The following is a 21,353-nucleotide window of genomic DNA, read 5'->3' on the forward strand; positions in this document are numbered from 1 at the left end:
GCCATTTGTAAGCAGGAGCTACAGCATTTACAGCAACTTGAAGTGCAGGTGCAGGGAGAGATCTGAGAACTGACTAAGCAGACAGTTTCCTAGCCTAGGGTACAGTGCACAGTAGGCATTTACAATAAATTTATTATGTAGGATATACATGAAGAGAAAAGTCAGCAGCACAGTTTTCAAAGGTGTATACTAAATGGAAAAGGGGATGGGGCATAGGGATCGGGGGGAACACTTCCCCTCAGATCTGTGCCATAGACATCATAACCCCAGCTTAGCTCTGCTCCATGAAACATCGCTTCCTGGTTTATGAGATCAAGAGTTGTTCAAATTGTACATACAGGCGGAAAAAGGTGTAAAAACTATCCTTTCCTCAAATATTTAACTTTAGCTATAGCGATACAACAGTATTTTTACCTACAAAGTATTCAAATAACCTAAAGTCAATTTGCTCTTTGCATACATGAGCAAATAACTTTTCCCTGCTGTATACATCATGATTTTCCATCTTATTAACAAACAACTGAGAAATTTACATCTGCCCAAGCTAAACTATGAAAAGCTATTCAAAACAGTCACCTGGGCCTAATAAGGATTCACTACTTTTAAGCCCCTTTTAAGATTCTTTTTGTATTCTTAGTAGTTTTTAAAACAAATATTATCTGAGATATTTTATACATCCCACAAATTTTTTAAATTAGGAAGTTATACTGCATATATATTAAAGAAAATATTCTTTTCTCAAACCATTTACAAGCCAATCTCAAAAATGCTTTCTAATAGTATTTCCAGATTAATTCACCAACAGATAACCATCTTCAACTGCCCTGAATTATCATAGAAAATTGTTGTGCTTTATGTCAAGCACTCTTTTAAGTACTCTACATATATTAACTCTTTCAATCCTCTTCTCATAAATCCTTAAGATATTAGTATCCTCAGTTTGCAGAAGAAAAGAAAAAATTGAGGTTGTATGATATTAAACAACTTGTCCAAAGTCACAATGCTATTTAATGACAGAACCAGGCCTCTGACCCGGACAGTCAAGCTCTAAATGTGTGTTAATCACTACACCCTACTCCCTCTCACACTCATTCATTCAAACTTTTTATTACCTGCCTCAAGTAGGACAAGACTTTGCTAAGGCCTAGATGTAAAGGACAAAAAAAGGCAAGATCTCCATCTCAAGAAACTTACATTTTAGTACACAGCAAAAAAGTAAAATGCAAATTACACTGGTTCAGCGAAATGTCTAGAGGGAAATTTAAAATATTATATTGAAAAAGATTTATAATAATACTCCTCATCTGAATATTTTTGAAACACTCCAAAGCTACATATGTGTTCTTTGTAATTAACTTTGTGAAGCAGACAGAGCACTATTACGTTCATTTTATAGATGAGGACACAGATAAAGGTATGATGTCCTGAACAGTTTAGCAAGGATGCCACATCCTAAACACCTTAGAAAAGATGCAACATCCCTCACAAGAATCTGCCCTACCCACAGACTCCGCTTCTTTAAAAATAAACCCCTTCCTCCGCCCCCTAAAAAAGATCCCATAGGTTGCCTGGGGCAGCTCAAAAAAATTCACTGAGCAAATCTGATCCCCCTTCAAAAATCTGAAATTAGGAACAGCAAGATGGGTCTGTTTGCTACAAGATGTAAGGTAATAGAGGGCAACAAGGCTGGGGCATCCATTAAGAGCCATGCTTGAGCTGAGAATGATGAGATTATAAAGCCAGTGGACAGAAAAAGTAGTCTCAAAGAGAGAGCAGACATGCCACGCGACCAGTTGCTGAGGGAAGAAAACAGGCAATGTCTCCTTTCCCTATGACCCAGATGCCTACAAAAAACCTTTTCCCAAAAGACACTTAAGTGTTCTCTGCAGCCAAAAAGCAACTACCAAATAGCATTTGTAAAGGAAATGACGTTTCACGCTCTTTCAACACAGAAATTCAGATACCCAGTGGACTTGAGTTTGGGAAAGACTCCAGATGTAGTAACTAGCCACACAGGTCTCCATGGTTTCTGTTTACTTCTTGCAAAAAAAGAGAGATAAATTTGGCCAGCTCACAGCAACAATCACAGAAGTCAAATAATTTGTCTTCAGAGTTACCCAGACATCATCCCTTCTGCTCCCTCTGCTCTAGACCACTCCCGACACCTTTATTCATCCCCACTCTCCTCAAATAAGACTTATTCTCTATCTCCTCTTATCAAAAGGAAAAAGTCATTAAATATCTATACTGATTAAAATTTTTACAACAAACCATCCCATCTCGGAGTATTTGTATGAAACAAAAGTTTTGGGTCAGGGAAGAAATCATCTAGAGGAGAGCACTCCAGAGAAGACTGGCATCACACCTAGCCCGATGCACCTTCCCCAAAGCAAGCACGGAGATCATGCTGTGAAACTCCCCCTATCCCAAACCCTCCATTCCCACCCCAGCACTGTCCCCACCCAAGCCCACGGCCTGGACACCTCAAGTTCCTGCAGTTCTGAGCTCTCTCTCACACAGCGACACCACTAGAACGACAAGTAGAGAGGCTTCTCCGGACCCTTGGGCAGATCTGAACCAGGAAGAGGCAGGGGCGAGATGGCAGCCAAAGGAAGTGAGATCCCAGAGATCTATGACCGTGGAGCACAGGGACCTTCCACTTTAGACAAGCGCAACCTTGGCTTCTAGGACGCTGGGTCCTTTCTCTAACATGTGAATGATATTCATGTTTACAGTTAACAGGAAATTTAAAAGTAAGAGAAAAAAATAATTCATTCTGTTGGTCCAATTATTACAAACTATTTAACCCTAATTGCCACGCAGTCCAGTAGCAATTACGGGCATCATTAAATGAATCAATTTTTGTGAATTCATTTTGCTGCAATATTCTTAAAAGCATGATAAATACTAAGAACTTAAAACATAAAAAGAACAAACATAAACCTTTCAATAAGCTCAAGCCCCACTTAGAAAAGGTGCACAGTATAGGTGGAAGGGTGAAAGAAGTCTGCATTGAAATAAAAGGTTTTTCTGGACGGGGGGGCCTTAAGATTTATAAATCCTTACATATGAAAGGCATAAATTTCATGTAAGTTCCAAGAAGATAACTTTAAACAGGCCCAGAAAAATCACAAGCCTCACAGATGAGGACAGTAAAAGGCAAATATCACATAACCGAACTCTACATAAAGGTAAGACCTGCCCAGGTGGAATAATCAGTGTATCTTTTCACAATTCAAGAGAAAATTATAGATAAGGCTTCCAAACTACCTGACAAAGAAAATAAGCTTTTAGAAAGTATACATGTCATGAAATGGAAGACTAGAATGATTTAGAAAACAATCATCTGTACATAAAAATGCATGTGGTCACTAAATCCTGCAAAATTAGAATAAGGAAATGCCTTAAAAGCTAAGGTTAGAAAAACTTTTTTAATGTTATTTCACTTATTACATAATTGCATTGTAAAAACTCTTTACCATCCCTTCCTTTACCAAAAATATACATAATTTTAGATACTACACAAATTCAGTAAGAAAAAACTCTATACATGACATAGTACATAAATTTCTCTAAATGCTGTGATTTCATGTATAAACTCTGACCTCATCAAGAAAGACAACTGTCTTTTCCTTAATGCTTCTCTCAAGATGTTTCTGAGTTGCATGTTCACAACTGAGTTTCAGATCTTGCCCAACACACCAGCTTTCATTCTGGAAGTCTTCCTCATCTAAATCAACGTGGTCGCATAGACCAAACCTTGCAAAGGCCTTTAACTGTCTCATGTACTCATATACCACAACCATCAGAAAATCCTACAGGCTCTACTTTCAAAATATTTCGCCGCTCACCACCTGCATTACCTAAACAACTGAAAACTTGACCTAGGCCACTATCACCTTATCCTCCTGAGGGGTGTCCCTACTTCTACAGTCAGAAGGACACAACAGCCAGAAGGACCTTTTAAAACCAAAATATGCTCTGCTCCTCCCACATTCAAAACCCTCCCCAATCACTGGTTTCCCATCTCTGAGCAAAAAGTAAATTCCTCAAGTGTTCTACAAAGCTGTCAGGTCTGCCTCTCTCACCTTGTTTTTTCCTCCTCACCCCACTTACTTCCACCACTGCATGCATGCAGGACTTTTTGCCCCTCTGGGAACTTGCTGTGGGTTAACTCCAGGCTTATGGTATCTACATTCTCCTTCCACTCTCTGCCTTGAAAACTCTTCGCCTGACTCTTTTCCCCATATTATGTGCAAGGCTCACCTACTCAGGTTTTCATTTTCCACTCCATGCCCCACTCTCCCATACACAGGTGTTTGTCCATTTTGTTCTTTGTTATAGCTCCAGTTTCTGGACAACTGTCTGACACACAATAAAGGCTCAGTAATTATATGTGGAAGGATGGAATGACCAAATAGTTATGCTTACTACATAAGTTTATAGAACCCAGAAATGGGTAGGACTTCGAAAAGTCTTGAACTAAGTTAAGCATATGAAGATGGCAATCCTATTCCACTGGACACACCAGGCAGCAGTGGCTCTTAAATGAGGAGGGAACCCTGGAGGCAGTAACAAGTCCACTAGCCAAAAAAAGGACCCACCCACATTCTCTCTCATGCCATAAAAGTCAATGTTTGCAGACCTCAGTGTGGCCCACTAATGCCCCAAGGCAGATCTGCTATAAGTGGCTGTCACTAGCTCAAATTGTAAATGTTGCTTTGTTCAAAAGGACATTTCCAAGGTCTCTGAAACTTCAAAGGCCTGAACTTGTACATTATGGTTAATTTTCAGTTATGCCATGTTTATTTAGTTAAGCATATGGATCACACCCATGTTTCTTAACGCATAACAAAATATGAAAATGCTTCTGAAACGAGGAAGATGTTACATGCTGTGAGGCTCAATAATTACTTTACTTAGTGTTAAGGAAAGTAGCAGCTAGATATGAACCAGGTACTGTTCTATGGCTGTATATAGATCATCCCACTTAGGCCTCCCAAAGAAGGGAGAGTTATTATGAATTCAATTTACAAGTAGAGAGTTAAATAACTCCTCCAAGAACACATTGCTAATGAGTGGCAGAGATGGGATATGAACCCAGACAAGTTGGCCCCAGAACCCAGTTTCAGGATTTATGTCACCATGAAATAGTGCCTCTTGGTTCTTCTTATCCAACACCAATGGCAAACAGGGTCAATAGAAAACTCTACATGATAAATGCCATACATTTATTTGTAAAAGAAATAAAAAATATCTCACATGTCAACTAGAGTTAGAAGGTCCAACAAGAAGAAGTACAAATCAGTAGTCACAAAACAGTCATGGAGATTTAGAGTATAGCACAGAGTATGTAGTCAATATTATTGTAATGGCTGTGTAGTGCCAGATGGGTGCTAGAGTAATCGGGGGAACGCTTCATAAATTATATAAATGTCTAATCATTGTACTGTATACCTGAAACTAATATAGGAAAAAGATATATTCTCAGAAAAAAACATAAATCTCCAAATTCAATAAATGTCATGGAAAAAGATATATTCTCAGAAAAAAAAACATAAATCTCCAAATTCAATAAATGTCATAGGCACTAAAAAAAAGGTACAAGAAGGAAAATATTTGACATTAATATTTATCAAAATATTAGCAGAAAACAGATACAAAGCAAACAGAATAGTTTTTTCTTAAAATGGCGGGAAAGTCAAAGAACAGTAAGAATAGACAAAATGCAGTATTAGTTAAAAAAGGCTTTGCAAAAGTAAACTTTAAGAAACCCTCTTGAAAAGTAACAAGCAAATAAAGTCTTATAAATATAGCTACTCATAAAAAGTGGTTTCCTTTGCAAACATTTGACTGTGTACAAGTCAGTCAGAACAACTAAATGTTAGCATATTTCTTTAAATCCTAATGTTTTGAGGAGAAAATATGGCAAAATAAATTGAAAACAGAATTCTGTAAATATTCGAGAGGCCTTTATCAGGAGTAGGAGGAATTTCTTAGTCTGGCATCTAATGAATGCATCCTGATAAAAAGGGATACAGGAATGAAGGGAATTTTAGACAAACAGATAACTTACAAAAAGATTAATTCCCTACTATCTCAGATTTCCCAAAGACTAAAACTAATAAAAAAGGACTTGGTAAGGTAAGACTGAAAAATCAAACACTTTCTACAAATATCCTAAATCATATACATAGTACTTTACACTTTTTATATGGCATATACATGAGTTCATCTTATTAAATGTTTAATTAACTACGGCCATGCCTCCCTGAACACCCCGATCTCGTCTGATCTCAGAAGCTTAAGCAGGGTCAGGCTTGGTTGGTACTTGGATGGGGGACCACCTAGGAAGACCAGGTGCTGTAGGTGTAAACAAACAAACAAACAAGTAAGTAAATAAATGTTTGATTAAATGGTTCATTAATGCGCATATTATTTTGAAGAGACAAAATCTTGCAATAAGCAAAGTTAGATTTCTGTGTTCCCTTCAGCAAGTTTTAAATTGGGAGGGGGGAGAGTCTAAATGTTCCTCTTCTTAAGAATTTTGTCCCTTTTTTTGGCTTAGTTTTGCCTTTTGAAGAGCTTTTTAAAATGGGTGTCAACCATCAACCGTGTACCTCCAGGCCGCTTCCATTAGCTGACCAACTCCGCCAGAGCCAAAGGCCTATGCATACCCTTCTTCACCGCCATCTTTAGAGGATCAAATCCTGAGCCCATCTCACTCTCAAATCACTCCTCCCTCCATCCATCACCCACCCACTCACTTTCAGGCTAAACAGGCTACCTCACAAAGGAACACTAAGCTTGTCTGATAAATTATTTCATACTTAAGGGTAAAAGCTAGTGACTCTCTCTCCTCTCAGCCCTCAAACCAGGGTTCTCATCTTCTCCAGCCAATATAAATAACTGTCCCTAAGGACTCTACTTCAGTGATGGGGATTTGGGGTCAGTATGGACAAGCGATATGACTTGGGATCAGACCTGGTGCCACACTCCATGAAGAGCACTCTTTGTGTGAGTAGCTGCCCACCTGCCACCACAGTACTTCTGGATCCAGCTTTAGCATAGGTGGAGAATGATCCATTCCTCTTTTGTTCTCCCAACCCCCTCTGGTATAGGCCACCCACAGCAGGCTGCAGAACTGCAAGCACGGGATAAAGTCCCCAGAACTGGATAAGCAGCCCCAAGCAATGGCCTAGAACCACAGACCTTGCAACAACCTAATTCCTAAGGTTTGAGTCCTCAAGGGGAAAATGAGAAGTCTGGACTCCATTTCCCTAAGGTTCTCTCTACTCTCACAATCAAGACCCAAGATTCAGCTCGGCTTCTCAGCCCACCCAGAATAAAGTCACAGGAGAATGTGCTAAGTGTATACAATTACATGGCAAATTTGATTGTCATGTGGGGTCCTAGTTTTGAGTTGTGTGGGGCTGACATTGCAGGCTGCTTGCTGCTGCTGCTTAAGGTTACTACTACATCAGTGTTCTACAGAAAAATAGACAAAACACTTTATGTTCTCTCACAGAACATACTTAAGACAACAGAAAATAAGATGGTAACACATCTAAGGCACAAGGAGCAATTCTCTTTTATCTTTGGAAATGAATTACTTCAACGGACTACAAACTTTTGCTGTGTGAGATGTTCTGGTAGGCCAGGGAGTCTAAGGCAGAGAATTACAGCCATTCCTGATTTTTATTCCCCTCCTCCACATTGGGGGATTTTAAAACAAATGAAAGAAGGCATTATTTCAGCTTAAGGCATAAGCATAAGTGATATAAGAACAAAGGAGGTATTATTATTACATTAAACGTTAGGGAGGAAATGTGCTCACTGATAACTAAGTTACTGTCTTATACAACTACATTAGCATTTGCTTTTTGCAAACTTCTAGGTCATTATTTACAATTTATATCTAAGACTGAGTTAAAAATGTCCAGCTAGTGAGAAGGTCATTAAGGGAAGGAAGGGAAAAAAAACAGTCTTCGGAAAACAGAACAAAGTACACAGAGAGGAAGGCACTGCATACCTCAGGGATCGGTAGAACGTGTGCCCTTCTCCACCTGTAAAGTGACTTAACAACCACATTTCACTCTGGCGGCAGAGTACTACCTCCTGACAAAATCCTCCTATTTGAAAGACCCCACACGCCCCCCAAAAATCCACATTAACAAAAGAATATGAAACATACTGCCACAGGCCAGTGTCTTGGGCTTCTTGCCTAAGAAGTTTGCTTTCTGCAAGGAGAGGGAAAAAAAAAACACTCTAACAACAGCGGCTTGTACAGTGAGTGATCAGCCCTCCTGCTTGTTGGCACACTTCCCCAACTAGCAGTTCCAGCGGCTGAGCCCTGAGCCCATTCAAGAATTCCATCTCTTAGGAAGTGGTTCAAATATAGTCATTTGATCTTTCAGCATTTGCAAATGCACCTGCTAAGCAACAAGTCTGACAGCCATAACCCCAGTTCCTTCTGATCCGTCCTCACCAGTAATTTTATGGGTTATTTCAAATTTGGACTAGATGAGATGCAAAGCACATAGTACCTCCGCCAAACACTTCAGCTGCTGCAGGAGGTTAGGCTCCACACGCGGAGTCATTCCTTTCTCCCCGCACTTCCCTGTCACTTTTTTTTTTTTCCTGTAGCAGGTAAGAGGTTTTTGTTTTGTTCTCTGGCTTTTCAATGCCAGGGCTTACCTCGAGGTGGCTTCCTCTCCTCCCTTGCCATGGCTCTCCCCCACGGCCTGGTCCTTGCCGCTGTGGTGGTAAGCAGTTAGCACAACTCCCTGGGAACTGGAGAGCCAGCTCATGGTGAGAGAAGGGGCATAATTTCTGCGATTCTAACACGGAGAAAGGGAATGAAGTTCCAGGCTCGCAAAGGAAACTCTGCTCATTAGCATCGGCCAGCTCCTCCTCCGGAGGCCAGCGATTCGCACGGGAGGGGCGGGACCTCCCCCACTGAAGGGCTGCCTGGCTCTCCAATGAGAGGAGCTATGACTCAGAGTATTGTTTCTGCCCGGGGCCATTCCAGTTTGAGTGGCTGTAGTTAGGGGACAGGGTGGGAGGTGACTTGTTGCCACCACCCTGGAGAAATTCAGATCCGATTAAACTGCCAGGTTGTAGACTGCTCTCATGAATTTAAGTACAAGATGTCTTGGCTAAAAAACAATGGGTTACTGAGGAGCCTTTTTTTTACCTTCCCAATTCTTGTTTCCATCTGATAATTTCTGCCACTTCATGTAACATGAGTAAGGACATTTCTTAACCCCTTCACGTTCAGTGTTAAAATTAACCATAGCAGAAACCAATAAACCTGCCGCAAAGCAGCAATTACAGGTCATAAGAAAGGCTTTATCTCGTGTCCAGTTAAAAACACTCTCATAAAAATGATTGTGTGCCTTGGAATGTGGTTTTCTTTCACATAAAAGCCAATGCCAAATTTACCTCTTACTTTCATCAAACACCTTTTATTATCAAAAAGCGGGCGGGGGGCACATCTACTAACACTCTGCTAAATGTGATTGCTAAGATTAAAAAAAAAAGTACTTAGCGTTTGTTAATCATCTACTATATTCCAGGCTCTCTCTGTGACACGTGTTTTACATGTATTCTCTCATTCAATTGAGTTCAACTCCACTGTATCTATCTCTAACAGGGGAGCACACATACCCTACAACATAGGTATCATTATCACCTGCATTTTGAAAAGTATAAGAAAAGTGAAGCTGAGGGATAGGATAAGTAATTTGTCTAAGATAACACAATTGTTCTGTGCCAGAAGCTAGATTTGAACAGAATTCTAGACTAAATTCCATTCTTTTTAACCAGCATGCTGTTCTTTGTCTTGTAAATTAAGAAACCAGCTCAAAAGTTATGAAAAAATACGAGATGTTTCTGTTCTTTCTCCCCTAAAAAATTCTAGTGTCTTCTATATACCTACCAGCCTGAATTGAAGAGGGGTTTTTTTTGTTGCTGTTACAGTTTATGATCTATCAGTCTACCTAAAATTCCTCATAAGCAAGTTTTCAATTTCATCACTCCATAAGCATGCTAGTTATATTTTTTCATTATTTAAAATAACATGCGAAATAAGTACTTAATTCATACTTACACACTTAAAGTATTTTATATTTATTTTTTATCCTCTCTCTCACAGCATAGCAAACTTTTACAAAATTCTTCCTTAAAAAAGATTATTGTAGCTCTTTACCTCCCCCTCAAAACTAGTTGTTCGATCTTTGCGTTTCCACCTCGGTAGGGCTCTACCCACTGTCTCCTTTCTATCCCCATTGCCCAAGCCCCTCCACACTCTATGTCTTAGCGCCAATATTACAACAGCCCTTTTAGCTCATTTCCTTGCCTTCTCCTCCAAATTATTTTGCATTTACACACACTTACAGCTCTAATGATGTCTCTCCTTGCTTAAAAAACTTTCACTGCCTCCCAGTTGCTGACAGAACCACTTCCAAACTTTTGAGTAGGCCACTGAGCATTCTCGCTACCCCACCCACCCAAGTCTTTCCATTCCATCTGTCAGATACCGTTCCCTCTGGTCCCACTGTCATTCTTTTCTCTTCCTTTCCATAATGGGCCTTCAGTAAATGTTGGATGAATCAAATGAATTTAATGTGTCCTTAGAAAGAATACTAAATTTTTAAATTAAAATGGGTAATATTACACAAATGGTTTCCATGTACATACCAGTGTGAACCTGTGATGAAATGTTCACCAGTTCAGGCAAAATGAAAAATACAGGAAGAGAGGCAAAATGTAAGTAGATTGGAGTATATGAGTTCTGTCTTTTTAATATGTTTATGTGAAAAATGATTAGTGCTCCCCACATTCACACTTCTTTTTCTATGTAGCTGCTCTGAAATGCAAAAGTACAGGAATCCCTACCTTGTTCAATTATTGGTGGTAGGCCATACACTCTACCTCTTGGTAACTCTTTCCTTCTCTTTTTATTTGCATTCCAATCCCACTCCTTCTTTTCTCTTACTTTCCTGGACCTTTTTTTTTTTTTTTTGTCTTCATCTTTTATTTTTCTTCTATTTTTATTTCCTCCTTTGCTATATCCTCAGTCTGTCCATGTCACACATGCCCATTGACAGCCATGAATGCTGCCAACTCTAATGAGATAATTCAATTAAAAGGGGGATTTTGTCTACTTTTAACCAAAATTATTAAGTTATGCCTTTGACCATTTATACCCTCTCCACTTGTTTAATAATAAATTATAATATGCAGATTAAAATATAACTATTTTACAGGTTCAAATTAATATTTGGATATACAATAACCATGATTTTTAATTTTTGAGGCACAAAATAACATGTACTCTAAGTTGACTTACATAGCTTAATACATAAAATTTGAATTCTACTAATTTAATTTTCAGGTATATGAAAATCCTCTGGATTCCTTTCTTTTCATAAGTCTTATTGTTAATGGTCTGAGGATATTGTCTGCCACAGGCAGACAACGGGTAGGATGTGCCCTAGTGTACGTAGCCTCACATATAGGCTCAAGGAGATTAAAGATGGTTTCAGAATTTCCTTATGACCATCATGGAAGCGGACTTTACTACATGATATGTTCCCATGAAAAGCTCTTCTTATTTCACACCCCAAACCCTACCAAGATTTAGCTAGAGTTCATCTCTTATACCTCATCGCCCTTCCTCATAGAGATATTTTTTATATACATATGTATATTAGTCTATCTAAAAATACACATATGTATTCTTTTACTCTCTTCTACAAGCACTTTAAACAAACATCAAGAATCTAACATCCCTGAAGATGTTAATGTTCTAGGCTACTGATTGCATGCCAAACACTTTCCTGTTATGAAACATCTTACAAAGTAATTAAATAACATCCAGAAGTTTAAACATTCATTTCATTCATTCCCTTTAAATGAGGTGTACTAGCTGACTTAGGGAGGAAAAGGGAAGCTGTAATTTATGCACTCAAGTAGGTTGCTAAAAACAGGGTGGAGATAGTACTGTAGCCTCAGACAATTTGGCAACTGTAATCAAAAATAATGAAAAAAGATTTTAGTTTCAAAGAGGTTATTAACTGGTTTTCATATTTTGATTTGGGAACCTATTCAGTAATATGGAATTATATTTTCAGAGTACCTTAATTGCAATGGAATTAACCTATTTATCAAATTTTTTCTCTTTTTTTTTTTTGGTCTCTTTACATGGAATGATTATTTTAAATAATGAAAAAATATAACTAGTATGCTTATGGAATGATAAAATCGAAAACTTGTTTTTGAGGAATTTTAGGTAGACTAATAGATCATAAAGTATAACAGCAACAAAGGAGGATGTGTACACTCAAACAAACCTATAAGATGACTGAAAGCCTGTGTAGGGACACAAGGCCACGTGAAAGCTGACCTTTCAACTGGCAAAGTTAAACTCAATTTACAATAATATATTTTAACAAGAACTTGAATAAATTAATCATCAACTCTGAAGTTAAAGTTTTACATAGGTGATAGCCTAGATTAATACAGTAGCATTAACCAATGAAGAAGGAGTGTTCTAGTATCTCCTACCTGATATTTTATCAAGCCTTTGCATGAATAATTCTTGTAAGCTTGCAAGAAAGCCAGTTCTGTACTGGGAAACTGTGACTGAAAATTATTCTGTATACAGCATCTAATCCTACTGCCTTGGAAATTGCAACATTGTTACTAATTCTGCCTCTGGAGCAACAAGGAAAAAGCCCTTTTCCCTCTCTCTAGACAGCTCTAAAAATTTCTGTACTCTCAAAGTTATTTTTTTAACTGTTCCTCCATGGAGAAAATATTAGCTATGCCTGTGATCATTTATAACTGCTATTGACAGAGGCTAATTTAGGCTTCTTGACAAACATCTAGTAAGATCTTTCTTACAATTAAAGAGTTTACTACCAATAATTAATAATAGCTAATATTTGAATGTTTACTCTTTCCTAGACATGGTACACACAGTCTCATTTAATTGTCACAACGACCCTGAGACAGATATTAGAATTAAGCCCACTTTAGAGATGAGGAATATGAGGTCACCCGCCTAGTAGATGGCAGAACCAGGACATGTAAATCTAGATTAATATGACCATTGAGCCTGAGCTCTTAAATATTACAGGTTACCGTTGTACTGGAACTGATTCTATTTTGTTTATTTAAAAAATCTACATAAATATTTAATGAGATAAAATAATCTACAGCAAATCTAAAGTGTTTAACCAAATGGAATATTGATCCAAATCTAATACCTATGGAGATTAACATGGAGACAGGCACAAATGTTATTTTCTTTCTTAACACTCTGAAACTTCTTTTTTATGTCAGATTACTAGGGGAGTGTGGCATGCGACTCAACAGGTCATCATCATTATGCCATCATATCTAAAATTGTTACCGCTGATAGAAATAAAAGTATTCTGGCCATTATGATTATAAACATCCTTTAAAAAATATATTAGGCAAAGACAGATCTAGGTTTATGGTCTCTGAAGCTTACTGAGTTTCTTAGATACAGGCCCTGGAAGGAGCCTTGCAAGAGTGAAATACTGAAGGCTTAACTTCATTTAGCTTCATGGCAAATCTCTCTTATGTCAAAACTAGTGAAGGCAAGAAAGTGCAATGACTCTAACCTTTTCTTTGGCTTTCTCTTCATTGCTGAATACAATGGGACTCATGTTGCAAACCCTTGCATCTGGAAGCATAAAGTTAGGAAGAGTGAAGTGTATTTTGGAGGAAGGTACATTCTGCAATGGTAGTATTTTGCCTATAAAGACTCAATTTGAAACATCTGAAATTGTATCAATATTTAGATAAGCTCCAATACAAAAGCCTTGTCCTGAAGTAGACTACAAAAGGATTCTGATCTCCTCGTCAAGTAAAAGAAGCCACCGTGATTGGAGAAAACCTGGTGAAGCTGAAAGGAAATGCTGAGTTGGAAAGGGCTGAGTTGATTGGTGGCTTGGAGAAAAACAAGGAAATGGAAGCTATAGTTCCACTGGGGGAAAAAAAAATGGTGGTTATTCACTCCAAAATGAAAGTAATTCTTCTAACGTTTTAGAGTAGTTCCTGGAGTATATTTTTTATTTAACAAAAATACTTGATAAAACTGTATAGGCAAATATCCTCAAAGAAGAGATTCTATTTTCTGAGCCCTTTGGGAGATTTCTGAGACTAGAAATGTCTTAAAAAATGGTGAAGCATCATTTCACTGGGAAAAAAATTCCTGTCCTCTATTTATACACATAGTACCCAATATGTTTAGCAACACTTCTGGTTTTGCTTCTCTGGGGAAGAAGTTAGATTCACATGTCATCATGGATCAATGCTCTCTACAAGTGTCCAAAAGACTCTCCAAAAGAGTCCAGAGTTACTCTTTTGTTACTCTCCCATTTTTCTATTCAGAATAGAAAAATGGGAGAGTAACAAAAGAGTAACTCTGGACTTTCCAACGATGACTCCAACTCATGGTCTTAAAGGATTCAAGACAGTGTTGATTCCCAGTAAAGCAAATTGTATAAATTCTAATTTTCTTTGCTGCTACCACATATTTCTAGGAATCAGAGTTTTCAGGAATTGTTGTTAACCAAATGAAATAAAAATAATGTATAAAAGAAAATATGTGCATTACTCTGTGAGAAAACAGGCTTTTTATTAAAACTTATTTTGTGAAGAATTTAATTTTGTTTCTTGTTTGACCACTGGGGTTTTATTTTTGTTTTCTGGAAATAATCACTAATATTTTTTCCCAAAAAAAATGAGTCATTGTTCCTGGTTTAAAAAAATTATACCATATTCCTTCAGCTTTAAGAACAGATTTTAACATTTTGAAATCAGTATATACCTTGACATCAATCAGACTATTTTATATGGTGGCAAAACTTTTATTTCCCCAAAATCTATTAAGCTGATTTGTTTTAGAATTAATGGCAATATAGGGTCATGGAAATAAACTATTCTGTCTCTGCAAAATTTTGGTATAGTATACTTACTTCTTTGGGTATAATATATTTGCTTCATTGGTTGAAATTCACTTGTTATATTGGAAATTTATATTATCTGTGAAAGAATAAACTTCCAATGAAATAAAGTATGTCCAAGATTTTGAACATAATTGTTTATACTGATTTTTTTTTAACTAGAGTTTATAAGTTTCAACAGATTTTCAATATGCTTCCAGAAAAAAAATACAACATTGCTCTAGACATTACTGTAAAGGATTTTCACTCAAATGCCCTATGTCTCACTTTAATTGAGAAAGATCTCCTTACATAAGATCCTAGTCTCAAATTGTTTGTGCTCCTGAAACAAGCTCTGAAAATATGTAGAAGAGTTATTTGCCTTCTTTCTATTTAATAATTTGGCTTGCTGTTTTGTTATGGAGATTCAGAGAACATGGCTATCATCATGACGATCTTGGCCTTCTGCAATTTTAAAACAGACTCAAAATTGCAGGGTTGAAGTTGTCCAAAGTTTGTCTATATCTAGTCCAAAGGAATTTTTTTTTTTTTTTTTACAGAAGCAGATGCTAAGGAAAAGGTCATGAAATATCTGGTTAGGCAGATGTTTACAGAGCCAAGACTCTAAGTTTTGAGGAAAACACCATATCCTGGCACCAGAATACTTTCTTGCAGTATAAACTACTCAAGTACAGAGACTGCCTCAACACGCAGTCCCCGGCTCAACCAAAGTGTCTATCGTAAGAACTGATGTCTAGCTCTTATGAATCAATTCTAAACGATTTCTTCAAAATTTCTATCCCACCCCACCCCACACCTACCAAAAAAACCATGAGATTCTCTACAGTTCAATAGTAGTAAAAAAAAAAAAAAAAAAAGTTGAATTCCACCACGTAGAGTAGAAAATATGTTATTTTCCATTTAACCTGTCTTCTCACTAACTGTATTTCATTTTTGTATCTTTCTTTAAAAGTATGTGAGATATATGTTTTTCCTATCCCAATAATAAAATTACATGTTTAATATCAAATATGTCATATCTCTACAGGTAAGGATTAATATATAACAATAAACATAATAAAATTCTTTCCAGTCATCATCTTTCCAAGCATGTCACAATACATTTTACATATACATCAATATCCACAAACACTGTAGACAAGATATAGTCATAAAGAACAGCTTTTGTCAAAAATTGACATGAGAGAGAAGAAAAGCAGGAAGAGAGCGCCTTGGTATGACAAAGGTAGATTCTTCTTTCAGTTTCCACACACATTATATCACACCGACGCTTCCTCTTAAACAGAAGTTTTAAAAAAAAAATTTCCAAAAAGTAAATATAACCTTCCAAGTCTTTGAGTTTAAATCACACTCTGTAATGTTCTGGGAAATTTATATCACTATAGGTTATCAAGAATTCAAATCAAGGCAGTAGAGTCACATTTTTGGTGACAAAAATGAGATGTATATCAGAATTCTCCTTATTACCAGTCCTCTCAAAAGTAACACTTGTCTTATCTTGCGAATATCACGAATACATCACTTAGAGAAAACAAAATAAAACCGACAGAGACCTTGAGGATTTGATTTCTTTTGAGGCTGTCTTTACAGTGTTCTACACAGTCTATTATGAACTTTCACATATCAGAAACATAAATAGAAATGTGATAGAGTCACCATCAAACATTAAAAAATACTTTAACAAAGGTTTCTGTCCAGAGCAAACATTGTACCATCTCGTTGTGAACTAGAGGCACAAAATGAACCCATTGGAAACTCCTGGAATGTCCCAAGAGCAGGTACTAGGCAGCAACAGTGGTGTGCTGGAGTACTCTGAGGAAGACTAGTATAGTAGGTCAGCCTCTGAAAAAAACCAACAGTCCATAATTTCACCACTGACATCACATGTGGGGTAATTTTGCAGCCTCTGGCTCACTTCAAACAGATAACCTGAGGGAGGTATAGATGACTAAGATATAACCTAAACCCCAGGAGTTTATCGTAAGGTAGGAAAGATCTGTATTTATAAAATTAAACATTGTATAATAAATGCAAAACTAAATGAAATTAATGATCGAACGAATATCCAAATGCTAAGGGAACAACTAATAGGAAGTAAATAATTCCAAGTTCTATTAAGGTTTTAAGAAAGGGCACAATTAAAGTAATGTGCATATGTGATTTTTTCACCGGAGCTTTCTGTACTAAACACTTATTATTTTACAATTAGAGAAAATTCTAGTAAACATATATCAAGTAATAATGACCCACTAAGTTTTGTATTAGAGTGGGTAGAGCAAGGTTTTCCACAGGAGAGAGAACAAAGAAGCTAAGGCACAGATTCTGGCTCGCAGCTTCTACAAAGTCAAGGTATATTCACAGCCAAAGTGCTGTGAAGAATGCAAGATAGAGAAGGAGAAGTAGAATAGATATGCCCAACATAAAATTATATAAATTCGTACCAGGTGTTTAGGCCCTTCTAGTGCCTTACAAGTATTTAGTCTATATTTTATAAGCAGCGGGGAATAATGAAAGGTTATTGAGCGAGGTAGTAACAATTAGCTCTACTAGAAGAAAGGACACCATGAAGGCTATAACTAGCATAGATGGGAGGAAAAAGATGTAGAAGAGCAATCCATTAGGAGGTCATTACAGTAGAGCTTATCAGTAAGGAGGGTGTTGTAATACTCCAGCAGTGGCAGACTTGCCTGTCCACCTCCCCTCTCAACCCATGCTACATACAGCAGTGCCAATGCACAGACATTATAGCAATAGAATCTTTCAGACTCAGTAGGTCTGTGGAAGTTAGAATGGAAGAGGGAAGGGTTCAAAATTACCCCATGACTCCTAACCTAGAAAATGGAAATGTTTAACAAATGCTTAAAAACAAAGCTTTTTTGAGGACGAGCTCTGAATAAGGTCCCACAGTGGGAAGGCTTCAGGCAACATGTGGTTACAAGTACCTGGAAAGGACTGAGCAGGACAACCAGCAGGTGAGGAAAAAGTGTTGAAAACTTTTGTTTTTCATATTCAAAGTTTTGGATCTCTAGCCAGTTCTCCCTAAGGGAACTGGGGGTTTTGTTTTTTTGTTTTTTGTTTTTTGTTTTTTTACCTGAGCCTGTTTCATTGATAAGTGCAGCATTTACCCATTCCTCAGAGATATTTAATTTCCACACTGGGAGTCCACTTAGATCCATTAAACTTCAAAATTTTTTCAGACAATAAAAGTTTTTAATCAAGGATAAAGGATTAAAAAAGAAAGGGAAGAAAAAGAAGGGAAAGGTGAATTTATTGAGCACCTATCAAGTTTCAGGCATTTGCTAGGTACTTTAAAATATTTTCTCTCTTAATCTCCCATCTTATCTATTTAGGGATACTAAGGCTGAAAGACGACGCATCAGTGCACTGGCCAGAATCACATAGCTAGCCCTTGGCAGAGTCTGGAAGCAAGCTAGGCTCACTCAGGAACCTAACTGCATTGCAAACAACAGGCACCCATGTCTTCTTTAAGTCTGATGATATTTTACTACTGAAATAAGTCTGTTTCCTTGTTATTTGATCAATTTGCAATCTAATTTAAAAAATGTGATTACCGATAAAAAAAGAAAGAAAGAAATGAGGCTAAAAAAATTGTAATTGAAAATTTTTAGGTTAAAGTGAGAAAACATAAAAGCAATTTCCACAGCTACCAATGATTACACACTGGATGTTTTAGGCCTAAAGGTCTAACATCCACTGCCTTTTGGTCTTCCATATTATAACATTGATAATTTGCTTTTAGTTTAACACTAAGCCTCAGGTTTCAGTACCAATTTTTAATTTCAAGCCACCCTCATCGTTTTGTTCTATCCGAACAAAAAAAAAATAGTATGAATTGATTTATGAATCACAGTATTTTTGAACACTTGGTTTATATCATCTTGAACCAATTTTCTGTGAACTATGAGATGAAGAAAACATCTGCTCCCAAAAATGCTAGGCCAGGTGATATAACATCCTTTTCCCTCTTCCTTTTCCTCTTCTTTAAATAGAGGTCCATCTTTGTTTACAGGATGAGGGCAAGAGGTAAAATCCTTTCCGAAAAGGATGCAGTGTATAATATTGTTATTAAGGTATTGTGTAAAATTGTTACCCAGGCTGCCTAGGAAATTTATCAACAAAAAAGGAGCTAGGCTCTTACCTACGTCAATAGTTACCTGAGAAAGCCTAATGGAACGTGGGGAATTATGAAAAATCAGAGGCTCCAGAAAGGTCCCTCTCTTAGTCACACTGCTAAATCTCTGTTTCTGAAGCTATAAAATGGAAACTGTATATTCCTACCAGACAGGACTTTTCTGAGGTACAAATAAGCTGGTGGAGGAGATAGAAAAAAGGAACAGGCATTCACTAAATTTGTTCATCAAATGCTTATATAGCAAAACCCTAATATGAATGCTTTATTTCCGTGATACAGATGGGAATACTACAACCTAAAAGATTAATTTCAGGGCAAATTCTTTGCTCAGATTTGTTTTTAAAAGGCAGAGCCAGAATTTATAATAAAATTCCTTTGATTCAAAATCCATGTTTTTCCCATTATTCTATCATGGGGATAAAAGCAGCATATGCATATTAAGGTGAGTTTAGTCTTATTATAGTCTACTAAATCTAACAAACTTATCCTTTATTAGACTCATCATTTATAATTTTGCAAATCTCTGGTCAAGAAAAAATACTGCAAATAATATTATGAATACCACCAATTATAAGCTGCATCCTAATTTCACAGATGTTCAAATATAAATGAAACTAATATACATCTTGGTATCAATGAAATGTAGAATGACCAAGTAGAAACAATTTTTAACTTCACAAAAAGTCAAAAATCTGTTTCTTTTAAGATTTACCAGGTATTTCAAGTCATTAATAAATTATACTGAGTCATTCGTTCATTTGATAATTTATATTTATTTAACTACTATGTGCTTAGCAATGACTCGACCCTCAAGGAGGAGATACTAAAAAATATGTTCCAAAAATAGCAATAAAGTTATCAAATGTATTGCAAAAAACATGTTACAGGAAAGTAGCAATCGAATAAACGCTCTATGGAGGAAGTGTTCTGGGTGTGTAGACAGAAGACTGCAAAGGTAATAGGGAACACAAAGCAGAAGCAGTCAGTTATTCCAGGAATGGCACCATTTGAAAAGGACACAAAAGTCCTGCTTACCCACAGAAGGGTGTAGACAGGTCAGTGCAACCCTGAGAACAACATAATAGAGAGAAATGCAGTAGATATGGGTCCCTGCTTTGTGTGTGTGTGTGTGTGTGTGTGTGTGTGTGTGTGTGTCTGATAAGATAAATGCTGGAAGTCTGTGGTAAGACCAGGCTAGTTTACTGAATCAGTCATTGTTAATACGACCCTATATCACCCATGAAGAAAAAGCAATGCCAACTATACATTTGGAAACAGGAAGGAAAATAATATTTTCACTTTATTCTTTCACCTCCCCTTTCCTAAAAAAACCAGAATCACTATCACACTAGGATTGACTAATTTGTCAATAGTCTCTACCTGTCTTTATCTTACATAGCTTCAGAATACATGATAAAAATGCATGGAGTTGAACACAAAGTCCACGATTCCCTATAGCACAGCATTAAACTATCATGAGCATCACTAATCAACAACTATAATTAAGCCTAATTGTAAATTACAAGTATCTAATTTTAGAAGACCGCTGCTTGATAAATCTTAGACATTAAAGATATTAACTTAGTTACTTGAAATGATTCCAGGGCTGGAAACATCCTTCAGGCAGTCGTGTCTCATGTACCTGGTCTAGAAACAGTCCTATTATCAGGATCCTTCCCTCAGGTTGACTGGGGCCAGAGGCAGTGGTCCATTGGTATGTGTTGAGCATCTCCGAGAAGGCAACTGTGTGCCACCTACCTGAATCTCTCTTCTTACACCTGAAACATCCCCTTGGGGTTCAGATTTTTCTTTAATTGCTCCCCTGTGGTCCTGGTGTGATTTTTGATATGAATAGTCCCCAGAAATATGGTAAAATCAAGCCCTATCAGTTAACAAAGACCTGAGTAAGGAAGAATCCTGAAATGGGAAAAGAAATGTCAGAAAAGGAGAAACAAGTCTGCTACAGAAAATACACAAATGCATAGCAGAGTATGTAAGCCCCTTGTTTCCAGCTTTGAACCACCATCACTGCTGTTTCGGCTGGTTTTTGAAAATTTCCAACTATAATTGAGATGACTAAAGTGCTATCTTTGCCAGGTATAAGTACTGGCATAAAAGAGGAAGGAGAAACCATTGTGGGCATTCGGGAAGTGACGGCCCAGTGATGTCCTGCTGAGTTTTCTGATTTGAAAAATTTT

The 21,353-nt window shown here is 37.2% G+C and overlaps 1 protein-coding gene and 1 pseudogene across 1 annotated transcript in view; one reads left to right on the forward strand and one right to left on the reverse strand.

Moving 5' to 3' along the window:
* The window catches only part of ARHGAP18 (Rho GTPase activating protein 18), a 113,022-nt gene extending 104,085 nt beyond the window's left edge, over nucleotides 1-8,937 (reverse strand). The window contains exon 1 of the mRNA XM_006926159.3: nucleotides 8,698-8,937. Within this exon, the coding sequence (XP_006926221.1) occupies nucleotides 8,698-8,810 (113 nt within the window). The 5' untranslated portion in view covers nucleotides 8,811-8,937. The remainder of the gene's footprint in view (nucleotides 1-8,697) is intronic.
* LOC112474364 lies at nucleotides 6,254-6,372 on the forward strand (annotated as a pseudogene).
* Nucleotides 8,938-21,353: the final 12,416 nt, after the last annotated feature.

The sequence above is a fragment of the Pteropus alecto genome, unplaced genomic scaffold (genome assembly GCF_000325575.1).
Source record: "Pteropus alecto unplaced genomic scaffold, ASM32557v1 scaffold79, whole genome shotgun sequence".
In the NCBI taxonomy this organism is placed as follows: domain Eukaryota; kingdom Metazoa; phylum Chordata; class Mammalia; order Chiroptera; family Pteropodidae; genus Pteropus; species Pteropus alecto.